The 23,204-nt window shown below is 42.1% G+C and overlaps 1 protein-coding gene across 3 annotated transcripts in view; it reads right to left on the reverse strand.

Moving 5' to 3' along the window:
* slc23a2 (solute carrier family 23 member 2) overlaps positions 1-23,204 on the reverse strand; it is a 42,360-nt gene that overhangs the window by 8,621 nt on the left and 10,535 nt on the right. Inside the window, exons 2-9 of one of the 3 annotated variants that reach the window (XM_071919073.2) lie at positions 14,104-14,152; positions 12,220-12,458; positions 9,097-9,192; positions 7,705-7,821; positions 6,397-6,554; positions 1,849-1,937; positions 1,486-1,553; positions 50-231 (exon numbers count right to left, since the gene is read on the reverse strand). In XM_071919073.2, the coding sequence (XP_071775174.1) occupies positions 50-231; positions 1,486-1,553; positions 1,849-1,937; positions 6,397-6,554; positions 7,705-7,821; positions 9,097-9,192; positions 12,220-12,458; positions 14,104-14,152 (998 nt within the window). The remainder of the gene's footprint in view (positions 1-49; positions 232-1,485; positions 1,554-1,848; positions 1,938-6,396; positions 6,555-7,704; positions 7,822-9,096; positions 9,193-12,219; positions 12,459-14,103; positions 14,153-23,204) is intronic. The other 2 variants (XM_078285201.1, XM_078285202.1) reach the window with 2 other exon arrangements.

Here is a 23,204-nt window from a genome sequence, read left to right on the forward strand (position 1 = left end):
GCCCTCATGTGTGGTTCTTTGCTTCTTTGCATGTGAAGTCTGTGCTTACAGCATAGCAATGCCCCAGTGTTTTCCAGCCCTCTCCCCGGCGGCCTGGAAGCCAGAGAGGCCGATGAGGGCCACGGTGGGGGTGATGGTCAGAGGTCCGATGTACTTCAGCAGCACCCCCGGCAGACCCAGCGCTCCGATACACACCTCGATCAGAGACGACACGATGATAGCCCCTTGGATCTGGGGACAGGGCAGAGTGATGGAGGAGAGAGAGATGAGTGGATCCACAGAACAAAGACTGAAACAACCAGACAGTAGCAGTTGACCCATGATGACACACTGCTGCAGTGCTGCTTCGAGAGCATGTGTGCGTAATTGATTCAGCTGCAACTGTCTACAAATGAAACCCATATTGTACAGGGAAATAAGAATGCAAAATGACATCTCTGAAAGCATGGATTATCTTAATGCATCTGTCAACTAGTGACTTAAGTTGTTTTATTCTTATATGTTTCCTTATATACATATATGATCAGTCGATGCATCACAGCTCCCCTCACTAAACAATTGCTAAAATCCTTCCAGACAAGTTTGCAGCATTTGAACTGGAAATCCTGCACTCAGCAGGTTTACTTGCTGGTGTTGTCGGCCAATCAGGGTCAAGTATTGTGACCGTTCTGCCTGTGAGGACTTAGTCTTCCAATTCATTCAATAACTACTCTTGTAATCAAACTACATTTATTTGCAAAACATCATGAACAACGGTAGTCTTATCCTGAGCTACAGTATATCTGAAATCAAATCAAACTGAATAATATGGTGAGTTTTTTTTTACGTCATGGGTGGAGGAGATGGAGAGTTCTCAGTATAGATGTATCTCATTTGATACATCTGAGTGATAATCTTGTTCCTCATTCTCTCTTCATTGGTCTTTGTGTTTTCTCCTCTCCGTCACATTTTACTGCCACCACCTTCCTGCTGCCCTCGGCTTATCGATGTTCTGTTCAACAATTCGATTCGGCCTGATTGAGTTAGTCTCGTACAAGCGTCAAAAAACAGTTACTCAACTGGCTTACACAAGCCTCAGAAAAGGTTAATGTGAATTAACAGCTCCGGTCACAATTTGCACACCCTGCAGCCATATACAAAGGAAGTCACATGTTCCTACTTAGATGCCCATTAAAAATAGAAAACCTTTACATGCACACACTGGATGACAGTTGGTCATTAAGCTCACTTTTACTTTGAATTCAGTTCCTTTCATTTCTCCATGTTAACTTTCTCCATATCTAAAAGCAGGTGGATTAATCCTAGCTTCAACACATCATGAACACCTTTTAGCCCAATGTCTTTTAGCCCATCAACTTCTCTACCCTGTTTTCATTTCATCTTGTTTTTCTTTCCTCTTATTTATTTTTTTGCCTTTCCTCCATGACTCCTGCCCCCGCTATCCACCTTTCAAGCCCCTGCGACTGTTTCATTTGTCTTCCTCACCTCTCGTATCCTGGGGTGCCAGATGTGCTCTGTGTGGAGGAGCTCTGTGCTGTTAATTACAGGAACCGCTGGTCATGGAAGGTGACAGAGAGATGAGAGATCAGAAGAAAAGACAGAAGTTGATGAGCTCAAAACATGAATCATGACTCCATTCAGTCAATAATTACATTTGGAGCACACAGAGATAAACTAGCTAATCCCATTTGAGGACACCTAATTCTGTGCCATCTTCACGGGGCTTTGATGCTAACAACATTTAGGCTTGGGATCAAAGTTTTCATCACACGGTTACATCAGATAAGAGTGTGTGTGCCTGTATTGAGGAGAGTTAGAGTGCGAGACAGAGAGACAGAGGGAGATTACCTGTATCATTACACTTCCATTTGTCCAGCGACAGAATGGCCCTGGCTGGGGCGAGGAAGGCGAATGCGCTGGCCTGGAACAAAGGTAACCTGGACACACGGAAACACATCAGAAATTACATTAGCAGCCTGAATAATCACATAAATGCACACCAACTGGCCTGTAAAAGTTAACTTCAGTAGCAAGGTGATTTTCTCTCTATAACCACTAGGTGACAGCACTTCAATGAAAAAAGGCATCAGTGTGTGAATCTAGAGCGCACTCTATTCCTGTGCAGCAGGCACCAAGCATTATCCCCATTCATTTGGATATCATTCACTGTTTGGAGCGTTAGATCCCCCCTGGCATTACTTTGCTAACCTGAAGTCTCTAAAAGACAAGGCAGGGCAGTAGAACCAGTTACTGCAAGCAAATAGAGATTCTCTCGGTTTCGTTCTTTCTCTCTTTGTTGCCAATGCATCCAACACCATTCACACACACTGATATACTGATGTACGCATCCCATCTTCTTTATGGTTCATTTATTGATTGATTAAGACAATAGTTAACTATAGTTTACAGTGTGGTCTCCCATTCTTGTTATGCATGTGCTATAATGAGTGGTCACAACAGAAGTGCACACATCATAAGACCTAATAGGATGGGAGGGAGTGAATCAAATGTCAAATCAGTGGAAATGCTAAGGACAGCCGCAAAGGATTTGTGAGCACTGAAAAAGGGAACAAGGACATTTGTGCTGTTAAGAAAGAGGAAGTGAAAAACACACATGCACCCCAAAAAACACCTGTATGTTTCCAATGGGTGTAAGAACCCACTGCTTTCTGAGATGGATAGAGGACGACATTTGCTGGTTTCGATGGTGTAGCAAAGATAGCTGGCCTACATACAAACAGAAAAAATACTCAATGGGGTGGTGGTAGCCTTGAAGTAGAAGAAAGGGGCGTGTGACTAGAAGATTGGCAGTTTGATTGCCTGTATGTGAATGAAAAACTCTTCCATTCCATGTGGGTAACTGTAGGATTATGAGGGAGGACACTGCTGGAAAAGATGCCTGCTCAGTCAACTTTCCCTGCATAAATAAAGGTCAAACAAGATTTTATTAGAAAAGAAAGGCAGTGAAGAGCGTGGAGGAAAAACGGAGAAGAGTGAGCCATTTCCAGACAAAAGCACTTGGACACCAAATTACCTCCAGCCTCAATCTACTACCCACAGTCACATGTTGTCTGCAGGTGATGCCAGCTGTGCACACATTAACAAATGCACACACACACACACACACACACACACACACACACACACACGTTCACTTGGGTGAACACACACGTACACGTCACCTTTCCTGGAACAGTGCGTGTGCTCTTTCTGATGTGACCTCACTTGGCACCGTGACTCATCAAACCATACAGCAAGCGTTTTTCCCCTCACTCCATCACGCTTTACTGCTGTGACAGCCCTCTCCTCTAAGACCGCCAAACCATCACAAGCCCTTTTTCTCTCTCTCCCTTCTTCCTCGTTTCATTTCTCCCAAGTTATTCTTTGTTGTCCTCCTCCCTCTGCGGCTCCTTTTCATCTTTCTTTCCTTTTCACCCCCCCCCCCCATATCAAGCCTCCTTCCTCCTATATCCTTCCTCTTCTTTCGCGCATCACCTCTCCAAATCCACCTTTCTTTGACATGTCAATCTCTTGTCCTTCCACATGTTGCCCAGGTGACAGAGAAAATGCCCGTCATCCTCCCTTCATCGTCTCTCTCTCTCTCTCTCCCTCATTTTCACCCATCCCCCGGAGTTTCTCGGCAGACAGTGATAGATATAGAGATGGATAGATAGGTACTTTATTTATCCCAGAGGAAACAGCATGTGTATAAATTATCTCTCCTTCCCTCCTCTTTCCATCCATCAAGCCCTCATTTCCACCCAGCCCTCCTGATGTGTCACCTCAGCCCAGCGTTGCCTTGGTGAGAATGCGGGCTGTTGGTGTGACAGGCATGACAGTCATTAACAAGAAGCTGCACGTCATGTTGACAACCGATACCCAGACCAGGCCCTGCTGTGTGCATCTTTGTGAGGAAGTAGAGAGAGAGAGAGAGAGAGAGAGAGAGAGAGAGAGAGAGAGAGAGAGAGAGAGAGAGAGAGAGAGAGAGAGAGAGAGAGAGAGAGAGAGAGAGAGAGAGAGAGAGAGAGAGAGAGAGAGAGAGAGAGAGAGAGAGAGAGAGAGAGATCATTTTTGAATCCTTGAAAACTGAACATTTGTGTTCACCCTGTGCTTAAGTTTACTGGAAGCTACAGAAAACAATGAATTTATCAGTAGCTGTTAATGATGTTAACTCTCCAGACCAAGGGTGAAGTAACGAATTACATTTACTCATGTTACTATAACTGAGTAGCTTTTTTGTGTACTTGTACTTTTTTGAGTGTTTATTAAAGTCGGTAATTTTACTTTTACTTAAGTACGTTTTTACTGCAGTATTGCACTTCACTACGTTTTAAATCACATCCATTACAGAGTACAGATTTTATAGACTCTCCATAAGCAACAGAAACTGAACCAACGTAAATTGACTAATTGTGGAGCCATTCACAGTGAACGGTCAGTCAGCAAAGATAAGAGTAATCTAGCTTTACTTTATTTAATTATGCACTTTATTTCATAATTTCCAAATTTTCCAATTAAAAGAATTGGTGTAAAAATCTGCTTAAGTAAAATATCAGCAACGTAACAGTCCTTCTAATTGAGTAGGACATTCTAGGACTAGTCCATGTCCAGTCCCCATGGCTGCGCTAAAGGCTGAATAATTAAAAACATGGGTAAAATTAAATGTACTCATTTTTCCACAGAGGTCATATGTTTATGTCAGAAGACTTGCTCTCTTCCTATAGAGGGAAGAGCATTTCGATGCGTGTTTGTGTGTGTGACTTAAGAGTCTGCCAGCAGTCTATGAGATGATTGGACAAACAACCAATTCACAGTGAGCACGTGCGTGTGTCTGTCTATAAAAAAAGTCTCTCAGGGCTGCATGCCGAATGTTGGAAATAGAAAGTAGATAGACAGTGTTTGCACACGGTCTTCACTGAGGCATCAGTCAAGGCCATCAGGCTGGCATAAAAAAAACTGATTTCTGGCCAGAGCAGCTGCTGCTGTACCTGGGGCGCAGTAATGAGATACTGAGGATCTGCCATGTCACGATGGAAAGATTAGGTCTAATAGAAAGATGGCAATGGAGAGATTACCACCCTGAATTGTTCCTTCTTTTATGAATCATAACACACACACCCCACGCCGACATGACACGGCTTACATCGAAACAGCGATCGGAGGAAAGGGATAATATCCATGGCAACAGGTAATGTCTCTTGTCTGTGGGTATTTTACTGAGATATGATGGGGCGGATTTAGCCCTCTGGGTTGAATCAGGTGAATCACTACTTACAACACACACACACACACACACACACGGCCAAGTGAGGTGGAGCATGAGCGCGAGAGAGAGAGACCGACTTTGTGCACCGATGTGTGAATTAGAGAGGAAGGTACATTCCAGGACACCGAATCAACAAGTGTAGGAGAGACTGAACACCTCAAGGCAGGGTGAGATCAGAGAAAGCAGGAAAGGTAAAAAGGAGAGGAAGCTGTGTAAGCACTCACTGGGGTGACATGAAGTGAAATATAGATCTCATGCCTATATTTGATCTCAAAGAAGCAACCAAATAAGACATAACAGACTACAGAATACAGTCAACTAGAGAAACTAGAGTGGCCTATTCCTGACAAGTATACTGTACAGCCAAAAGCAGGGACTTCCCTCTTGGTTATGAGGCTGACAAAGAAGTGGCAGTGTGAGAAAAAGTATGAGAAAAAGAAAGTTAGACAGGACAACTGCCGTCACATGAACGAAACAAGGAACTTGATGTTACATTCTGGTTGAAAACATGCAAATAAAAGTCTCTTTAGGCAGCTGCAGTGCTGGGAATCAGCAAGATTCTCTCTCTTGTAAAAGTCTTAAAGATAATATATTTTGACTTCATCACTAAATTGAATTACAAGATATTTTCTACATTAAACTGTTCAGGTTCTGGGAACCCTTTCACAAACACCAACACACAAACATCTATTTCCATGCCCACACACACACACACACACACACACACACACACACACGCACACACGCACACACACACACACACACTCCAGAGTGACATGAAGAGGGAGAGTGGAGAAAGAGGGGCTTTGCTTCGACAATGACCATCGTCTCTGAGTGGTGCTTGGAGATGAGAGGGAGAGAGGGAAGGAGGAGGGGGAGTAGAAAATAAAGGAGGAGGTGAGGGAGTGAAAGACAGAGAACAAAATGTACCACCTATAAAAAGGGTGAGCTGTGAAGCAAATCAATAAAATCCAGTTCAATGCAACCTCCAACAAAAGCTTAACGTTTCCCATAGACGCAGGATTACTGGTAATGGATGCCTCTTACTAGCCTTGTAATAATGCTTCCATCGCAACCTAGACATGGTGGTATATGTGTGTGCGTGTGTGTGTTTGAGTGTGTGTGTGTACCTGCAGCCCAGAGTGGTCTGTAGCAGGGTGGTGATGCCCACACAAAAGAAGATGGTCCCTATGAGCTGGCTGGTGGCCCACTGGTCGAAGCCGACGCACATTGCCTCGGCTAGGAGGAACGGCACCGCTATAGTTCCGCTGAAACACGTCAAGTAGTGCTGGGGAGACACAAGGGGCAACAGGGTTAGTGTGTGTGTGTGTGTGTGCGTGGCTACTCCTCAGTTTGACGTGATTTTGATGTCCCCAAGTGGCCTAAAAATATTATGTGTCTCCTACAGCTGTTTATTTTTACTTTAAAGCAATAACCCAAGACATTTTCATATAAACAAATGTTGGTTTTGCTACTCTCCATCACAGATTGATATATCACAATAGTGATTTCATCCTGTACGCAGTTCAGGAAAGGGTAGGTCATTACAGGGAAAAAATCCTCTGGCGCATATGAAGTGACGCATTTTACATTTCCAGCAGCAACAACAGGTTTATTTGGAATAAATAGAAGAAGAACTGGGTAGTTAGCATGAGCATGGCTGAACAGATAAAGAAAAGCACCTACAGAAACCCAAACTTAATCTAGAGAAAATCCAAAGAAAACTCAAGTCCTGGCTACACTGTTTGCTTTTCAAGTGATCTCTGGGAAGTGCAGGGCAACAAGACCACAGCAATGACAGCTTAGTACCAAAGATGTCTCCAAATTGAGACACTAACTAAAAAAACACTAATCTTGCTGATTATCACTTCAAATCTGTGTCTGCATCACCTTACATACTATACATATTTTACAGGCTTAGCTATGGCTGCACTTGTCACATGCAAGCAGGGAGGGTGATGCAGACACAGATTTGAAGTGAAAATCTCTGCATCACCCTCCCTGCTTGCATGCATCATCATGGAATGTGACTTGAAAAATGTGGGCATGATCGGATGATAAAAATCGCGGTGAATCGAGGTGACAAGTGCAGCCATAGCTAAGCCTGTAAAATATCTATTTACCCATTTCTTCTATACTGTATAACTACATTGAATAACCTCATATCTGTCAATGAGCTGCATGTGTGTTTGTTTGATGCCAACTGTATGCATTGTGTATTTATGGCTGCATTACATGGAATATTCATTAAGACAATACATAAAGGCAAGAAGATATTGGGATATTTAATGTCTCGTTTAACCATAGGCGGTTATAGGCCTTTTTCATGTATAGCGGAGTTTTGAAAACATGTCCATCAGTACATACAATGGCTGTTAAAGGAGACAAGCCACACTGCTTTATAAAGAACAGGTTGGTCTGTCGGATGGTGTATTTACCTGTAAGCCTAAGAATACACACAGGTACCAGGGTGGGGTGTCTTCAATGGTATAGATCATGTCCATCCTCCTGGCATCCACACTGTCTGTACTATCCAACGTCTCAGACATGGAGCTCTATATATATATGGAAGAACACACACACACACACACACACACACACACACATACACACACACACACACACAAAGGAGCATGATGAACCATATGGAAATAGTTGATACCTTTCTGGCATTTGACATCATTAGTTTTTCTTTACCCTTTCCGTCATACAAAGAGTGTGTTTGTGCATTCTATCAAAAAAGGGATCAGTTCAACTATTCTTCGAACTAGAGTGGGATTTAATTTAATGTAGCTGTATGATGTGAGGCTTAATAGGCAACAACTGTCAGAGGTGGATGTGAGGAACATGCCCAAGCGGAGGGACAGAATGATATGAATGAAAAGAATGGGATAGGAGATCAAAAAGAAAATGATAACGACAGAGGGAAAGTGTATGAAAGAGAATTGATGATTTCACTCTCCCAGGAAGAAAAGTGCAGAGTCACAGTGACAACGAGAGAAGAGGAGATCAAAGAGAAGAGGAAGAACAAGTCAGTCAGAGGGGCAGAGAAACGGGTAAGTGAAGGCTTCAGGTCCAAGATGGCGCTGTTGTGCGGTGACATTTAATGAGCGGTTTCTGTGCAACTTGGAATTGAGATGAGCCTGTGATTAAAATTTTCCTTGTATTTTTTTTTTTTATTCATAAGACCAAGAGTGTAGTGGAGGGTAAACCCATGCAAACTCCACCTTTTAAGTTGAAGATTTTACCCAAATCTTATGGCTGATATGTTTTTTTGGATGTTTTTTTAGCTAAATTCATAATATACATCATAGTAAGTAGTATCAAACTGACGTAGGTTATATGAGGATAGGGTCTTTTAAGGGGAAATACATGAATTAATGCTTACCTGAAAATATAAGTCATTTCTGTTAATATTGGTGGATGTTTGCCTTATGATGATCACCAACTGGAGGTCATAATTTACCATGTTTTTTATTAACCACTACATCACTGCATAGGACAGTAAAGTAAAGTTGAACTTAAACATAGAGGATGTAGGCCAGTATAGGGGAAAACATGAGGGAAGGAAGCAGAGAAAGGGAAGTAAGCAAAAAAAACGACACTGGTCATTGAGGGTAAACAAAATGGTTTAACACCAGTGAAATACATGGATTAGTCAGTGTAAGCCTGTATGTGTAAGCTTTTAAAACCATCTGACTACTGTATGTGTCAGTCTCCGCGGTCGGAGGCTTAGCTGGGAGTAAGCTAGCACTGGCTAGGCTAGACTGAATAGTAAAACAGAGTGAGGATTGCAATGTGCTTCTCCACTCCTCTCTCTCTCTAGTTACCTTCTCCGCTCCTTGGTTATCTTTAGCGTAGATGGCCATCAGCTCTGTGTCCTCAGTATCCTGGTCGCTGGCCTGGCCCACTCCATTTACCACCACCTACATGCACACACACACACACACACACACATGATTTAGAGATTATTATGTCGATGTGTTTGCTTTAACAGGGCAATTAGTTTAATTATAGTTTGCTGGAAAATGTTACCAACACTAATGAGGGCCAAATCCAATACAGTACTTGCATTCTAAGGCAATCACAGCTTTGACACATTGTTGGTTGGATGACCAAGCCACATGAAAAGACAGGCAAGGTCTAGGAGTGTAGAAGTGTGTGTGTGAGTGCCTCTGGGAGCTAGAAAGTACAGTCGTCAATGAAAGAAAAGCAACGTAAAAGGGGAACATCATTTTTAAAGGCTGACGCTACAAAAACCACTCAAACCTGATTAAACAAGCACAGATCCTGTACAGACCCATGGCGCGTGTGTTCAATTCAATGCACTAAAGCATTACGACACTGTTATCGGTAAAATGATTCCACTAACATCACTTAAATACCACAGGTAATAACGTTACCTAACGTTAAAGTTTATAGGGCAAGGGAAGACGTGGATGTATGTAAATTAACGGAAGAGAGTGGGGCGGTGCAAACTAGTAAAATAAAGAGTGACAACTGAATTTATGAATGAGAGCGAATTCGCATTATGTATGGTACACACTGGAGCAGAGTGGAGTAAAATAACCAGACTGTATGTTAATATAGAACCTCCTTGGTATGTAGGCCTACGGGTAATAGGAATCTCCTCCGAACTCGCAATGGCTGTAAATAATGTCTGTAACCATTTTTACTTCAGAAACAATATGGCGGCTCCCATTGCCTGTATTTCACTTGTGCATTTTCGGTTTACTTGACACCAGCAACCAGTAACCAGAGTCGTATCCATAAGATCTTAAGAAACCGCCACTGACAGTGGCATTATATTCTCTTTTTCCACCGCATGGACTTGATACTTTTAACCGCAGGTTTTGGGCCGGGCCAAGACCGCAGAACTGGTAGGAACAACCGCAATGTTGAGGAAACAAACTGGATAGAAAATTCGAGAATGTCTCACAACTCTCTTTCAAAATAACGATGATAAAGTTATGTAACGTAACGAGTGTTGCGCCTTACGTCACGTAGCAACCAGTTGCCCAGTCCGGTTCTGGTACACACTACTCGGACTAACCATAGACTAACCGAATCCGCTCTCAAATTCACTAGTCAATACCTGAATTTTCAGGTAGTGACTTCGGTAATGCAGTTCTCGCCTTAATAACCGAACTGCGTGAACTTAACAGGATTAAGCACTCCAATGAGGAGTGACAATCGCATTTAGTTGCAGTATAGTGGCATTTAGCCCATAGGCGAGAGAAGACGCCCTCTAGAGGCCATCTCACGAAGCGACATCTCACTTAGCGTTACCTGACTGACTGACTTGAATTTGGCTCGTGGTGCCCTCGGCTGCGCCGTGGGAAAGAAACAGGGCACAGGGCACAAACAAATGATGGCACGTGAGCATAAACAAATGAAGTCAATAATCCAGTGAACAGTGATGAACCAGATTTGACAACCTGGACATGCGCGCGCGTTTCCTATGCAAACTTGTAGGTTTACGTTCCTTCCCTTGTCCTCCAGGTGTGAGTGTGTGAGTGTATGTATTCTTGCTCTGGATGCGTCTGTGTCCTATTTATCAAATCCCAAGTGAAGGTCAGTATATAGTGGGGAAGTCTGGAAGGCACACACATTAAATGCCAAATTACATCCGAGGATAACGAAGAGCTATTTTTTTTTTTTTTTTCCCATGCCTGCAGGCCAAGATGCAAAGACAGATGGACGTATGCAAAAGCGCTCATCCTCAAATTGCATTCTATCAAATGCCACCAGTCTGTCTTGTCTGTGTGGTTTCTGTGTGTGTGTGTGTGTGTGTGTGTGTGTGTGTGTGTGTGTGTGTGTGTGTGTGTGTGTGTGTGTGTGTGTGTATGTGTGTGCATGCGTGCGTGTGTGTGTGTATATACGGTTGCATCAATCTTTTCTTTGGCTCCATTCTATCATGCAGTTTATCTTTCACTGTGTGATCCCTTCTAGGAAAAGCCGAAGGGAGAAGAAGAAGAGGGACCTTTCAATGAACTGTCATGTGCGTTCTACAAGTCAGTTTATGTCTACATGCCTAGGCCCCAGATTAAACACAGCTCATTCAACAATGTACTCTCAGCACTCTAGAAGGTCATAATATAGTACGTTGGCATTTTTATTTACATTGAGACCTTTTAAATGTTGGAGACGACTGTCTATCATCTAAGGGTTTGGCATAGAGAGAGAGAGATAAACATCTCTGAACAATGCAACAATGGGACAAAATAACTGCGAAGGAAACTTGAAGCTCGTATCATATTTCCTTCTCTTTGTGTTCCATTGAGCAGGTTCAGAAAATGACACCAGAGGAGCCTTCAGATTGTTCTAGCAAACAGGATTGAGCTTATCTATGGGACAAAAGCAAACCAGAAGGCTTCATGGTTTGTGTCTGTCAAAAGACAGCACACATGGCAAAGACCCTTATTTATTTCAATCTTATTTTACATAATTAAAAGAGTGAATTGATGGTAAATAAAGCACTGAGTGTGTGCGTGTCAGTGTGTAATTTATGAATGGGCAGCAGAAAATTGCTATTTTTGTCATTTTATCATTTGACCTACATCGGGCCACTGGGCTGGTGCCAAGAGGACGTGGTCAAACAAAGGAAATGGACACAGCGGCAGGAGCATGCACCAACTGGCCATGGACTAGACACCGTGGATACATGGGCCTTCCGGTTACACAGACACACGCTAACAGTAATGCCAAGTCTGTGTATGAGTCATAGAAAGAGAGAGGGAGGAGGAGGGAGAGAATGAGAGGAGGAGGACAGTAATGACAAGGTTGTGTGCATAGTGCTCTAACCCTGTCTTTATCATCCCTCCATTGCCTGTGCTAGCTTTAGGCATGTTTAGACTCTCTCTCTGTGTGTGTGTGCATGCGTGCGCACGCATGTGTGTTTTTGTCCCTGGCGCCAAATTTGATAGGAAGAAAAGGCAAACACACACACATACCGGAATGGGGTAGAAATCTGCGCCATGTTTGCTCTCTTCTTCATATTTGCCTCCCTCTCCACCGCCGTCCATCGACTTGGAGGTGGTATTCTTCCCCACGCCCATCCTCCGCTCTTCTTCGTAGTCGTCGTCCTCCTCCTCCCCACTCACTTTCTCAGTCCCTCCTCTGTCTCGCTCTGGTATGAACACTGCAGATGGCTCCTTCAGCCCGATCACATTGTCCAGGGCGGCCTTATCTACTAGAAGGGGGAAAAAACAAAGACAGAGACAGATAAACAGTCAGAGAGATTAACATCTTGATCTAAAATTCAGAGGGTTCTAATACCCTAACTTGATTGTGGGGGAATAGGATCACATTAGACCCAGGCTCAGCAGCTGGAGGCACTTCCTATCAATTAGACACTTGACTTGTCTCAGGTCTGGGGAGTTTGTATCGGTCCATCCTACTCTGGACCATTAGGGAAGGTGAATCACCACCAAGGGGGGTATTGGCAGACTTACATTGTGGTGGTTATATTGGCCACAGACCAGAAAGGACTGGGAGAACAATGCTTACACTTGATTTCATGATCTGCAATGCCGACGGGCCACTGGTAGGGACTAGGAAAGGAAAGAGGAGAGGGGGGAGGCGTAAGAAGAGAGGCAAGGTTATGCAAAGAGTCCGGAGGGGTGGGGGTGGCGGGGTGTGGGTAAAAGTTGGAGAAGGAGGAGGAAAAGAGTGATTGGGGTGGAGTGATGGAAAGAGAGGTGAAGGAGGGTGATAGAGGGGAGAGACAGAGGAAGGTCAGTTTGTTCGTCCCGGCGGGGGGGTGGGTGGGGTGTTGCGTTATTTCTGGTGTCATGTCAACTCTTGTTTGGGTAAAACAAGGCCTTGAGCTGTGTAGATTTGTACCACGCCTGCCTTTTGGCTGACACTGGCCAACTTTCCACAGCTCTCACCATCAGGCTGGAGCTTTTCTCATTCCATTTTATTACTGACTGCCACTCACTGCCTACGCTCCTTATTAAAATGCCATGCCCTATTCAATGGGAAAAATACTGTGCCAACTATGAGTAAAACTGAGGTGTTACTGGACCTAGACTTATCTGAAACTAACTTCCTCAAAAACATTCCTCCTATTATACCTCGACAAAGCGGTGCTGAATCAAACTATAAAAAAAGGCAAAAGGTTGCCATGGTCTCAGTGCTTTGAGTGTCATTGAGAGAAAAAAAAAAAGTCTCAACTCCTGTCTCAAGGCTTAAAAAAAAAAGAAAAAAGAAAAAAAAGAAAAACCTCTTTCACCTCTGCTTTAAGTAATGAAAGAAAAATGCAAGACGGTCTGGCCAGGGTGAAGAGAATCAATATGCCCAACAAAAGCCAGCCAGACAGACGGATAGATCAGGCTGTGTCCGTCTGTTGGTTCATCCGTCAAACATGACATCTCAGGTGACATCTCAGACACCACTGCTCTGGTTTTAACCAAACTTTTGATGAAACTTGGAGAAATGACGCATCTTGGCACTGTATTCTGCCGTCTGCCCTGATGGGGACGCTATAATTAAAGGTCTAATTTTGAACTGCTACTACTGCATCTTATTACGGATTGGCCCAAGGAGTGCCTGCATCAGTCGTGGGGGACGACATGTTTCACTTGTTTCCCTTCTATCTTTCTTCTCTCCCACTTCCCCACCATATACTGTACATTCCTCTGCTCAATCTTCCTCATATGTGTAACCAAGCTACTGATCTCGCCTACCTACTGAGCTATACCTGTATCATGGCTTGTCGCCTCCCTTCCTCCTTTTGCACTTTTTCTACTTAGCACCCCAGCCCACCCTAATCCCCTTTCCCACCCAGACCGTCTCCCTGCTTGCAGTGTTAGATGTTGGGATAGGTGTAATACCTAGTTGACACATCCCATCGCTCCTGTCGAGCTGGGCGGCTGGGAGCATCTGTGTGGGAGGGGCGAAAGAGAGGGAAAGGAGTAGGTGGAAGGAGAGAGAGAGAGAGAGAGAGAGAGAGAGAGAGAGAGAGAGAGAGAGAGAAGAGAGAAGGGGGGAGAGACCGAGAGGAGAGAGGCAGAGAGGAAGAGGGGATGGGTCAAGGGTAAGGAGGAGGGAGGTGAGACAAGAGTTAATTTGACAGTCAGCATTTAATCACGAGCAAAAGTTATCAATATGACCGATGTCTTGATTGTGTATATGATTGATTGAGGAATCTCACACACACGTTTGTCTTAATATGCTTGTGAGGACCTTCCATTGACTGCTTTCATTCTCCAATCCTAACCACTACATGCCTAAACTTAACTCTTACCCTTAACCCAATTCTAACTTTAAAGCTCCACTAGGCAAGTATTGTTATGGAAAAAAATACACCCTCCTTAACAGCCGAAATCACAAAGTGGTGCTGCAATAGAGAAGAGCGTCCCATTCCCACAAACTGAGACCCTGTAGATTCACAGTATTTGCCCAAATTAAATTCTGGCGTCAGGTATAGACATTTCATCACAAGTGATGAATCAAAACTTAAGCGCAAAATCCAAATGGTCTTCTAGACAGCAGCAGGTGAGCGCTCCATCCAGAGAAAACTGGACTCATCAACGTTAGATCTTTTGCCTCCGTTGTTCCTTTGGTATAATGCGATCACACACTGGCCAGGTTGGTAAACATGAGAGGGCTGTGTGTAGTATACTGATGTCATGTTACATGATTTCTAAAATTTTTGCCCAGTGCAGCCTTGACCCCAAACCCAAATCCTAACCCTAAACTAACCTTACCCTAAACTACACCCAATTCCCTAAAACCAAGTTTTAGACCTAAACTAGACTCTCAAGGTACTGTGGACTGGCCAAAATGACCTCACTCCAAAGGACTGAAACTCAAGTACAGAAGCACAGAAAACACACACACACACACCATTTGGATTCCAACACACAACCAAACTAAAAGTACTTTACCTGTAGTTGACTAAATCTTGCACTACCAAATTTTGTTTTGACCATTTACCACAATGGTCACACATGAGTCATTCCATCTTAAATCAGACAGGCTGTCACACCTATGTCTCTTCAATTTTCCTTGAACATATTCTTTTAACTCTGTGATCCTCAAACTGAAAATACACTAACATTAAACATTAAAACATGCCATCAGGCTTAAATTGTGAAAGATACAAGAGTGTATCAATATGGCCACATGTGACTTTTTATCTTTTTATTTTAAGATACAAAAACATATATTTTTAATACACCCTGTATCCATAGTTGCATCAATACCTTTTAAGACCCATCTATTCCTATCTCCTTTCCCCTAGGGTACTGGTTTGTTCATGTGCTTTTCCTTCTAAACTTGGGTCTCTAATTTTATTCAACTTATTTTACTCTTATTTTAGTTTAAGCCTATAATCACATGATTTTTGTGTTATTGATCAGGTTTAATGTTTTACTATGATTCTATCTCCTGTGAAGCACCTTGAGATTTCATTGTATTTTAAGGTGTGCTATATAAATAAAATTCATTATTATTGGTGATTATGTGTTCTATATGTTCTGTGTAATTACAATAAAAATCAGATTTTTAATTCCTTTGCCTCAAATGCACACACACAGAAGTTTTGCCCCCCCACATGGTGGTCATTTTGGAGCCCATTTGGACCCCTGTATCTTTAAAACTATGTAGACTATCATCAAAGTTCTTCTTTATTCATTTGAATACACAAGGACTGCGTGAAAGCAATATGAGGACAATTTAAAACTTCCAAATGCTGTCTGATGTCAGATGTCTCACATCCCTTTAACAATGCCAAGGGTTGATGACAAAATCCATGGCAATCATCCTGTTTGTTAGTCTTTTGCGTTACAAGTCATTTTCTGACCAGTGAGGACTTTGCCCTGGATCAGTTTACATACAGCACATGATAAAAACACAGCACATATTTGACCTCAGTGCTTCCCAGCCTGCGGTTCAGTGAGCTGTGGAGTGTGACAGACAGTATCCCAGCAGCCCCTGGGTGACAAGGTCTTGATGAGGCGAGTGCCACTAGACCATAGACCATAAACCATAGCATGAAAGCCACTAATGGCCATCTCCACTGTCGCCCAAGAGACACACTTCTATTGTCCATCTCATGGTGTTGCGGCCGAGAGAGAAAGAAAGAAATGTAGTGACAGAGAGAGAAAGAGAGACAAAGAGAGTGTGCGCACGCACGTGTGTGTGATTATGTAACTGAGGGGATTTCTGCGGTTGCACAAAAATAAAGTGACTTTTCGGATTATGAAAAAGCAATCATGATCACATGAATTAGGCAAACCTATTTAAAATAAAAGCAGGGAGAGATAGTGTGTGTGTGTGTGTGTGTGTGTGCGCGCATGTGAGAAAGAGAGAACTAAAGAAAGCAGAAGAGGAAAAGCAGGAAAAAGGACAGCGAGAAGGAACAACACGTGCAGAGATAATTTTAACTCATCCCAGAATACCCAGGCTGGTGGACAGTGTTACTGCCTGGATCAATAACCATGGTAACCTGATCTGCGGTTCCTGTACAGGCTTGTGCTGTGCTGCGTGGGATTCCACTGGAGGAGGATTTCACACCAGATGTTTGTGTTTGCGCTTTCATCACTGGCGCCAAATTTGTGTGTGCATGTGTATGTACCAAGTCCATCCCCTCCAGATGTTAGTCTGTCACTTAGTCACAAAAATTGGACTGGATTATGCCTGCAACAATTCGGGTTAGACCACTATGGTTTTACTGCCCCACAGTTTCAGAGCTTTTTACACCCTTCTAAGAATCAAGTTCTGGGGTCAAATCCTGAATTATTTGGGGGATTTTCTGGCACGAAGATGGTGATATTTAAAGATACTGACTGAAATTGATCCCCAAAAATATCACTATCAGCCTTGAAAAACCTGAACATTCTCATTAGTCATAATCACAGAAACAGAGACTCATTCAATCTAAAAGGGTTGCTCCGTATTGCGTTTGGTATTCATTATAACTCAAATGTTTGATATTGAGGACTGCAAATCTCAGTTTTAAGTTATCCCACAGGTTGTCGTGGCAGACTTTGACTATAGGTACCAATGAGCAGTCATAAGCTCTCATGACAATGATTTGCTCTCTTATCCATCTCTTCTTATTTCCAAGTGGCAGCAGGGAGGCGTAGTAGTTACAGAGTTTCAGGTTCAAGCAGGCATCTGCCCCGCTGAAATGTCTGTGAAAAGACAGTGAATCCCTAGAAGCTCCAGGGCCGCTGCTCCGTAGAAAGCCCTGTGCTCCGACCTCCAAGAAGGCAAGCTGTAATTCCTGTAAAACTTTTTTGTAGATGTGGGGGGTTTGGTGTCAATTTGGTTCTGAGACCCAGGTTTACTCCTGGGCCCATTCCAGGATCAGTTCCAAGTGTTGCAGTGTAGAAATGTATCTCTTATCGCACTGGATAAGAGTATTAGCTAAACACCCTAAATGTAAATATAGAATCAGACTAGATTTTTTGGCATTTTTGGTTTTATGTTTTGTTGTGCATTGGACCAAAAGCAGAAAGACATTATGCTGAGTTAGCATGTGGAAAACTTCCAATGGCTGACCCAAAATATAATACATTAGTCAAACTATTTCTGCAATGTGTGTGCGCGTGAGCTTGAGGACATGTGATTATGTATGTGTAACACTCAACATGACTGGCTGCACATGAGTGGTTTGTATTTCACCAACCGGGGTGGAGAGCGGAGAGAGGGAGAGACTGTAAACTCATGCAAGGTCATGTTTACATTGGTCGACTTCCTGTCAGTGGAGCAGAGGTGAACGGAGATAAGAGGGATGGTCACAACACCCCCATCACAGTGAAAGCGAGAACAGGCCGTCTTACTTCTGTTATATGAACAAAGATGAAGGCATGTGTGCTGATAAATGCTCTAATACAGTGGTGGGCGGTCATGTGCCATGGTGGGCCGAGGATCCAACCAAAGACTCCACCAGCTGATTTCACCCATTTCAACCAGAGGAGGCACTAATCAGTGAAATCACCTGGTGTAGTCTTTGGAATAAAAACCTGTTGGCCCTTCATGGCACATGGTTGCCCATCCCTGCTCTTGAGATGCTGCAAATGATCTGTCCAACTTGGAATTTGGAAGATAAAAAAACTCAAGTTGGGTACATAATGTTCTTTTCAAGAGAGAGAGATTTGGACACTTTGGACACTTAGGCTACATAACAACTGATGTGTAACCAAACGAGCACAAATCCTGTACAGACCCACGGCATGTGTGTTCAATTCTATGCACTGAAGCATTGCGGCATAGTTAAATTACCTAATTCCACTAACGTTACTTAAATACCACAAGACGACGTCACCTACCGTTAAAGTTTGTAGGGCAGTATTAGCTCCAAATCAATTAAGTTTGCAAACTGTATGGATCTAATTGGAGAAAGATGCAGAGTTTCAGATCACTCTTTACTGTTGTTAAAATTTCTAATAAAGACTGAGGCTCACTATTATGTAGCCCCTCAGGACAGTAACTCAATTACTTCAGCAAAAAAGAAAGTCAGCAGGACTTTACCAGCTAACTTCTTATCTTCTGGCTTACAACAATCAGCTTTATTGAAATTGAAGATTTCAATTCTGAGACAATTCTGCTTTAGAGAACAAGAAAATCTAGATAATTGGTATAGTAGTTTTTGCAAATTGATTAAAGAAGAAATAGAAGTTGATGGTAAAGCTGGAGACAACCACTATTCAAAAAGGAAGTTATTTAACAACAAACCTTATTGGAATAAGGAGTTAAAAGAATTATGACAGTCTATGCACAAAGCTGAAAATATGTTTCTGAACTGTTAAAGTAATCATATAGAAAAGAAGACATTCTTAGAAGTTTTTAAGAACAGCCAGCATAAGTTCGACAGAAGATACAGATTCTATAAAAGGCGTTTTCAAAGAGGACAGGTGTTAAACTTGAAGAAAATTCAAACATCAAATCCCCAGAGATTTTGGTCTGAAATTAATAAATTGGGTCCAAGGCGGGTTTGGAAAATACCCATGGAGGTGCTGGGGCCTGATGGTAATCCTGTGACTGGGGTGTCTGAGGTAATTCATAGATGGGAGGGAGACTTTAAAGGTCTTTCCTCCAGTGATACTTCAGATTTTGATGAAAGGTATCATAAAGAAGTATGTTTAAGGAAAAATGAAATAGAGAGCCAAATATTAAAGGGGGAATATTCTTTTCAGCAGTTCTTTTCAGTGTATTGTTCATTTGAAACCTATCATTTCAAATATGTTATTTGAAAGAATATAGTAGTACTTTATAATGTGGTAATTTATCTATTTATTTATTTTTTGCTCTTATATGTATCACCGGAAGATGTATGTTTTGTAAAATGGTGGTGTCCTGTAATCCCATGTGGGATGGGCCAGCATGACAGAAATAAAAATAAACTAACTAACTAACTAACTAACTAACTAACCTGACTGACTGATTTGCCTTGTGATGCCCTCAGCTGCGCTGTGGGAAAAACCTGGATTTTGTTTGAGGATTTTTTTTTTTTAATTTTTTTTTTATGATGACATCATAAAATATGACAGAAGACATTCGAAGCTTCATTCGAAAACCTCAATAGAAGCTTCGAATGTAAAAAAAATGACATTCGGTATAGCCCTACCGTCAACAAATCCTATGAAAATAACAAAATTAGCAATGATTTTGTTTTGCCAACAAGTCTCGTCCATGTAGCCGGTGCCCAATGCAGCCATGTCCCAGCAGCCATAGAACTCCATTGTATTAAAAACACATTTAAAAACATGTCAAAGAGCCATGCCGTTGCTCTGGGCAACATATTTCATCATCGCGATGCACCGGGCCAGCCGACTTTTTCCTCAAACAACTTAATAAGCCGACCGTAAACACATTTGCGATCTCAGGAAAGTAGTTCCGTAGCACCGAAAATAGTCCCCGGCATAATGAAGAATTTGTTCCCATTTGAATTTGATTTGGTAATAACTACAACAGTCTGACTTTTCGTGGTAACAGTTATCGATTTTTAAAATTGAAACTATGTCTTTGTGAGCTGTATTTCAAGGTTTTTAGCTTACAATTGGAGCCAATGACTTCCGGGTTGACGGCTAAAAACGGTACGTGGGAAGTCAGAAAGTAACGGGCGTGGGAGAAAAACCTTCAGTTGGGCCAGATGTCTTCAGGTCCTCAACCACACTTCTTAAATATCATTGCAAATAATCCAGACAAATCAAGTAGAGTTCAATATGAGATAGGTTTACTGAAAAATCACACAGAATACAAGTAAACCGAGCTGGTCCATGGAGCAACTAACTTCGTTCCACAATACACCTCTTCTTTATACTCTTTTTCATGCTCCTCCTTTTGTGGGTCTTGGCAGGAGTTATCTCCTGCCCATTTTCTCCTAAACTTTTCCTCTTCTCAATACACCATTATTTACCTGTCTGGTCTACTTCCCTTTTTCCATAATTAATGGTGTCAACGCGACCTCTCATGCTGATAAAAAATAATTTTAATTGGGGATACGCACACACTCATTTCAATAAGTCAACATATGCTTTTCTGTGGATACTAACACCCTCATATGTTGGGTATCATACTAATTATACATTCACTCACCCATTCAGGTGAGTCAAAATTTCCCACACGGGAGTAGAGCAAACGCATTGTTGATTTTGTTATTTTCATAGGATTTGCTGATGGTAAGTAATGCATTAAAAAACACCAGCCTTATCCTTTAACATTAGTTTTTCCAATTCTCGTAAGAATCTTGTAATCCATTATTAGTTAAGATTATTAGTTACGATGCTGGGAGATTTTCCCGGCATCTTGTGCAGACAACCTGCTGCTAATTGAAAAAATGTTAAGTATACTTAATACAAATGAGATTGGCTTACCATTTTAAAAACAGAATAGCATAGAATAGCATATAGTCTTGCTTTGCATTTTAAAACAATGATTCACCATACACTTGACAGCATGAGCCACTTTGTTATGGTTTTTGAAGTAAGCACTGCAAACGAGTTACTTTTAACGAACAGTAACTTCTAAGGTAAGTAACAAAGTAAATTAACTAATTACTTTTAAATGTAACTTTACCCAACAGTTACAGTGATGTATTTAGTTCAATGACAGCCAACTCTAACCTGGGCTCCTGGGCAAAACAAATATAGTCAGATGAGACTGGGAAACTTGAACCCTTTACTGAAAACTAGACACTAATGTGTGATGATGTTGAGCTACAAAGCCAGTCCCTCCTGTCCCTTATAATGAAGCATAAAGTTGTTACTCTTACTTCACTGGTTTTTGTTGAGGCCTTGCCTCATCTAGGTGAGACTATACAATATATAGAGTTAGTGTGTTAGTCCTTCATCAAGAAATATCAGGGCATTTTACTCAACCCGCTTAAGGTTTTTTTTCTTAGTTAAAACTTAGTCCAACATTACTAGTTTTGGTTGAGTAGTTTACCTTGTCTAGGCTACCCTATATTTACACTGAAGGGCTAGTTGCTTAGTCCTTAAATCAAGAAATAACATGGTCTATTTACTCAACTTGATGAGTTTTCTTATCTTTTAGTTCCAAGTTAGACAGATCATTTGTGATGTGTCTAGAGCAGGATGGGCAACCATGCGCCATGGAGGGCCAAGAGTCTGCAGGTTTTCATTCTAACCAAAGACTACAGCAGGTGATTTCACCTATTAGTTCCTGCTCTCTGGTTGAAGGTGTGTTAATCAGTGTAATGCCTGGTTTAGAGTGACTACCATCTCTATTCCAGTTTTCCTCACGTGCTCTGGCAACAATAAGGCTAACAGGTCAAGAGGTCATTGGCCTCAGGGAGCAGAGGGCAGGGATCAGGGCTCTTACACCATTGAATGTAAAACCTGGGCCCCACTCTTTTTAATCAGCAGCAAAGCTCCTGACCCCCAATAGCCTACCACACATTTTCACTCACACACACACAAAACACAGTTGTAGTAAAATTCTAATTGCTGTGGCAGCCTTCAGCACCAATAACAGTCAGACACTCAGCCAACGCTTTGGGCAAGCATCCTAACATACCTTGAAGGAAGAATCGGTGCCCAGTTGTTGGAATTTACTTGTAGATTAATGCAACCAGAAGCCTTTCAACTGACAACTAAACTATAGGGCTATATAAGAACACATACATGTTGCCCTGGCACTGCAGCCCAATGCAGTCATCTGAACATTTCACTGGTCTGAATGAGCCATACTACACTGGAATTGGAAGTTTATTCTACTGTTGCACTCATTGCAAGCTGTTCTGGATAACAGTGCCAACCACTATCTTCTAAAGAATGCAGAACGGACGTATCTGACCATCAAGAAAGGCGCTTAAAAATGGAAAATAAAGATTTTCTCTGCAATTTTGATCTTTCTATAGTTCCCATATAGCACATCCTCTACAGCATATTAATCGCACAATAACACTTGTATCACCTGACCCCTGACCACCCTAAAATAAATATTTATTATATATATATATATATATATATATATATATATATATATATATAGTCCATTTGCTATTCAGCGTTATTTTTATTTCATTTAATTTTCTGTATAGACACCTACAGATAATTTCTTCACAAGAAATTATGATACCCAATCACCTAGGCCTATGCTTTGCCCCCTTAGAGTCCATAAAGCTTAGGCTACTGAGTGTAACTCCTTCCAATCTCTTCCTGTCGCCAGGCCTGTTTGAATTTCAAATCAGTGGCCAGAAGGGGATCACATAAGGCACTAATATAAGACCTTGGCACGTAGATCTTACTTCCTTGAGAAGAATTGGGCTTCTTCACAAGAGCTCTTATTCAAGGCCAATATTTTGTCGTGTAAAGATCTGGTTCTCAATTTGACAATATGGGAAATGTTTCTAAAACATTTAAGAGGCTCCAGTCTGTGGTTATTTTGATGTCATCATCCTGAGCACTGCCGCACACAAACAAATGACCTAATTTCCCCACAGAGATCAACTTTCATCTCA

This window comes from Centroberyx gerrardi, chromosome 8 (genome assembly GCF_048128805.1).
Source record: "Centroberyx gerrardi isolate f3 chromosome 8, fCenGer3.hap1.cur.20231027, whole genome shotgun sequence".
In the NCBI taxonomy this organism is placed as follows: Eukaryota; Metazoa; Chordata; class Actinopteri; order Beryciformes; family Berycidae; genus Centroberyx; species Centroberyx gerrardi.